This window comes from Nyctereutes procyonoides, unplaced genomic scaffold (genome assembly GCF_905146905.1).
Source record: "Nyctereutes procyonoides isolate TBG_1078 unplaced genomic scaffold, NYPRO_anot_genome, whole genome shotgun sequence".
Taxonomy (NCBI): Eukaryota; Metazoa; Chordata; class Mammalia; order Carnivora; family Canidae; genus Nyctereutes; species Nyctereutes procyonoides.
Genome location: NW_026575125.1, coordinates 74,212,800 through 74,217,369, shown reverse-complemented (window position 1 = coordinate 74,217,369; position 4,570 = coordinate 74,212,800). Strand labels below are relative to the sequence as shown.

Below are 4,570 nucleotides of genomic sequence, written 5' to 3'. Positions count from 1 at the left end.
AAAAGAAAAGCAAAGCACATGTCCAGAGGAAGAGTTGTATACAAATACTCATAGCAGCTTTATTTGTAATAGCCCAAAATCTGGAAACAACCCAAAATCTCCATCAACTGGTAAACGGATAAGCTGTGATATAACCATATAGTGGACTACTTGGAAATACAAAGCAATGAACTATTAATACACGTAACAACATGGATGGGTCTCAAATAATTATGCCGAGTGAAAGAAGCCATACACTTCTGACCACCCCCCCATACATTCTGTATTGTTCCATTTGTATAAAATTGCAAAAAATGAAAACAATTCTATATTATCAAAAAACAGATCAGTGGTTGCCTGGGGGTGGGGAGACATGGGGAAAGGTGGGAGGGATTAAAAGGGGCATGAAGAAATTCTGGGGGGCGTTGATGTTCAATATCTCGACCGTGGTGATAGTTTCACCTATGTGTGAAACTGTATTAAATTATACATATTTTATTTAGAGAGAACACAGAGGGGAGGGGCAAAGGGAGGAGAGAGAATCTTAAGCAGGCTCCACACTCAGTGTGGAGTCCAATGCTGGGCTCGATCTCATGACCCTGAGATCATAACCTGAGCTGAAATCAAAAGTCAGTCACTTAACCAAATGAGCCACCCAAGAGCCCCAAGATTGTATATTTTAAATATGTATGGATCAATATATATTGATTGTACCTTAATAAAGCTATTAAGTAAAAAGCTTGTGGCAGATCTGAATACCAAGTTAGAAAGATAATTGTAAAGATGAGGCAAGTTGCAGAATACCAGACTCTTGTTTTCCCAAAAGAAAAAATATGTACATATTATTAAGAGGGATATGCAATGAAACACTGGGGCACTATGTGCTAATTGTTAATAGCAAAGAAACATTAAATGATTCAAAAATATGTTACAGAAGCACATTTATTGACATGGAAAGATACAATATACAGTTGGGGGGGAAAGCAAGTTACAAACAGTACTTACAGTATGATCTTGTTTTAGTTTCTTAACTATTGAAAAACCTCAAAGCATATAACCTAATATTTTCACACACTGAGACATTCTCTTCAGCTTGCATCAGCAGTTGTAATTTCTACCATGAGTTATCTGATGAAGGTAGAATAAGTGAAAAATAGTAATTCCTCTTATATCAAACAGCCTACAGCAACTCCTGCCTTCTTTACATGTTGAGTGCACATTCAGCAATGAATGTGTAGGTGTATGGATGTATGGGAGTGCTGTAAGTTATCTTTTTGTGTACATATGCTTTATTTCTGCAATGAGATTACATATTCAGTATTTTTTTCGGTTTTTGCCACTTGAAGCCACAAATGCATTTAAGCAAACATTAATGAACAAGTTAGCCTACTTAAGATGAACTGGTTCACTATCTTAAGTAAAATGTTAAAGTTACCCATCTACACAAGATAAAAAAAAAATCCCAAGATAAAAATCAACAGATGTTTTCAGGTTACAATGCAATATTCATTGGTATCTCAAAAATGGTCTGGCTCAAACCTAGAGACTGTCGCAGGTAACATCATGTTAAAGATGTAATTTATAATGTACATACTGTAATAAAACATTATGCAAGGCTCTTTAGGAAGAGCCAGCCTATTAGACTTCGGAGATTGTTCAAAGACTAATATTATTATTATTACTTTTTATCTTATTTCTGGCTCATTTTACATTGTTTCAATAATTACTTTAACTTCACGGAAAATGGCCATCAGCGTATTATAACTCATGTGATCAACAACTACAATTGAACCCTTTCTGATATGCTCCTTTATGTTAATAAATATGGCCACAGCACTAACGAGATTGGCTTTTGCCTCTTTCTGGTTAAAGATGAGTTTTAAAGCTGCTAAGGCCTTTGTATTGATCATGTCTCTGGCTGCAGCTGGATTTTCAGACATATTCAAAAGTACTTTTAAAACAAGATTTCTGGTTTTACGATTACCCAAGGATAGCAAGTGGAAAAGCTCTGAAAAGTAATTGGCAACAATGTGGTGATGGTCAAAATCAGTAGTCAGTTGCCCTAGTATCCTTAATCCAGATTGCTGTCCCGGTGAGTTCAAGGGAAAAGACATGGTTTCCTTACACATATGCTTAACATGTAATTCAATCTTGCGTTGTCTCTCATCCCCAGAAGGGGGATTCAGAGTAATTATGGCCTTTTTTCTGATTTCAGAGGAAGGAAAACTGAGCAAGCTTTCAATAAGCGTCACGACACCCACCTCATTAATAAACTCTTGGGCAAAGGGGTGAACATTAATGATCCCCATTGCAATTTGAGCTATTTTATGAATGAGAGGATCAGTAGTTGACTTAAGTAAGGTAACAAGTTTTTCAAATTCCTCAGAATCCATGTAGCATTCCATTTTGCAAGGGCAAGCAAATGGTTTAATCCCATTCATTTCCCTGATCCTGATTTGGCGTCTAATCTCCTCTATGGTCTGGATGCAAGGGTCAGAACCAAATGGGTACTCTGGGACAGGCTGTGAGCACGAAGTAGTGCTCTTAGAAGGGCATGTTGTCGCCACAGGCAAAGAATGGGCATTTTCCTCAGCTGAGGCCAGGACAATATATGAAGGAGGCTTTGTCTCAAATGGGACTTGGGATCTAAATCCTAACACTGCTGGAGTTACAGCAGGGGCTTTAGGCCAGATAGTTACCTCAGACCAGTCCTTAGGCCTATTTTTTTCATTAATTTCATCCACAGGCTGGGGCCTAACTATCCTGCTCACAGGTCTAGGATTAGGGTCAAAACTAGTTTCATCTCCATCCCAAAACCAGTTTCCAATAACGTTTTCTTCCTCCTCCTCCTCAGTCCCTTGCTTAGCTTTGCAGCTTGCCTCAGCCACAGACTCTAACTTTTCAGCACAGGATGGGGAACCAATACCAGCTTTACCTTCATCCTTAGCACTCGAACGATTACTAGCCTCTTCTCCATCCCAAAACCAGGAACCAACATTAGCCTCTTCCCCAGTCCAAAACCAGGTACCAATACCAGCCTTATCTTTACATGTGGACTTGGTCTCAGCATTAGCCTCAGCCACAGAACAAATCCCAGATACTTTAGTGGCCTCATCTCTAGCTTTGGGACTGAAATCTGCCAGGGCTCTTTCCTTTCTCTCAGTAACAATCTTGTTCTTAGACTTTGCCTTCATGGCTGCCGCTGCATCAGCTTGAGACCCTGGCTTGGCTATTGCTTTGTCCTGGGTCTTGGCTACAGGTCTGACTATGCCAGTAGCCTCCCTCTTTGCTTCAGGTTGTAAACTGGCCCGTTTTTGAGTTTTGGCTTTGTTTCTACCCTCATTCTTAGCCCCAGTCATGGTTGAAGACCAGTTATATAGATAGCCCTGTATAATCTTGGCCTTGGTTCTTGTGTTGCAGGTCAATGTCTCAACACTCTTTGACTGGGTCAGACATAAACTTTGTAGCAAGAGTTAGTCATCAGCTCAGCAGTCACACAGTCCCCTTTTCCAACACACAGCCTCTGTGAATGATACAGAGAATACAGAGGCATTCAGCCTGAGTGAAGATGATGGTTCCTGAGTGCAGACCTGTTGAAGGTGATGATCCGCCACTCCAAGGCCACTACAGCCACCACTGGAGATGGACCTGAGGTGGAAGAAAATGAGCTTTAAGTCACTTCCAACTGTGATTCTCTATGCAGATAGCCACATAAGACATGAGAAAATAAAGATGAATTGTGTGGTAGAATAGTAGAAAACTCTGCTACCTCATTTTATCCCTTCCACACTCGCCCTAATGCCCAACAATGTACTGCCCAGGCACTAACACAGTGTTTTCTCTATATCACACTGGAGCAGTGATAATGGAAAAGCTTGCTGAAAGTGAAAGAGCCTAACATCCAGCCCCTTTGGTATATACCACTATACTCTATAGGTCTATCCCCAGATAGGTTTCACACAAACCCATACTCATCTAGTGCAATTTTCTCCCCCTTTCTTATTTCCAGGAACAATAAGCCCTATAGCTGATGTACAGGCTAACCTATGGACAGGAGGTATACAGGAGGGCTGGAATTTTGAGTATTTGGTAGATAGACATATACTCTGGATTCTTTTTTTTTTAATTTTTATTTATGATAGTCACAGAGAGAGAGGGGGGGGCAGAGACATAGGCAGAGGGAGAAGCAGGCTCCATGCACCAGGAGCCCGATGTGGGATTCGATCCAGGGTCTCCAGGATCGCGCCCTGGGCCAAAGGCAGGCGCCAAACCGCTGCGCCACCCAGGGATCCCTATACTCTGGATTCTAAACCTAATATATGCCTTTCCAAACCTAAAACTTTGGTTATATATATTCTAGCCTCCTTGGTCCTCCTCATGGCTTGCCATGCCATTTCCTGGGTATCAGTTACCATATAGGCAAAATCCTGGCTTAACTTACTCCCATTTCCTATAAACAAATGTCAAGATAGAAGTGTCTGCAAAGTTGGAAGACAAATGGCTTCAAGATATGATCTGGTCTTACCTACTTGCCAAAAGCCTATTTCCATCCCCAATCAATAGGGGTACTCATGCTCACACTCACCTTGGA

At 40.8% G+C, this 4,570-nt stretch overlaps 1 protein-coding gene across 1 annotated transcript; it reads right to left on the bottom strand.

Moving 5' to 3' along the window:
- Positions 1-889: 889 nt before the first annotated feature.
- On the bottom strand, positions 890-3,346 carry GPRASP3 (G protein-coupled receptor associated sorting protein family member 3). The gene has a single exon (XM_055337660.1). It carries the CDS (start codon positions 3,336-3,338, stop codon positions 1,686-1,688), a length of 1,653 nt encoding a protein of 550 aa, XP_055193635.1. The 5' UTR covers positions 3,339-3,346; the 3' UTR covers positions 890-1,685.
- Between the last annotated feature and the right edge of the window lie 1,224 nt (positions 3,347-4,570).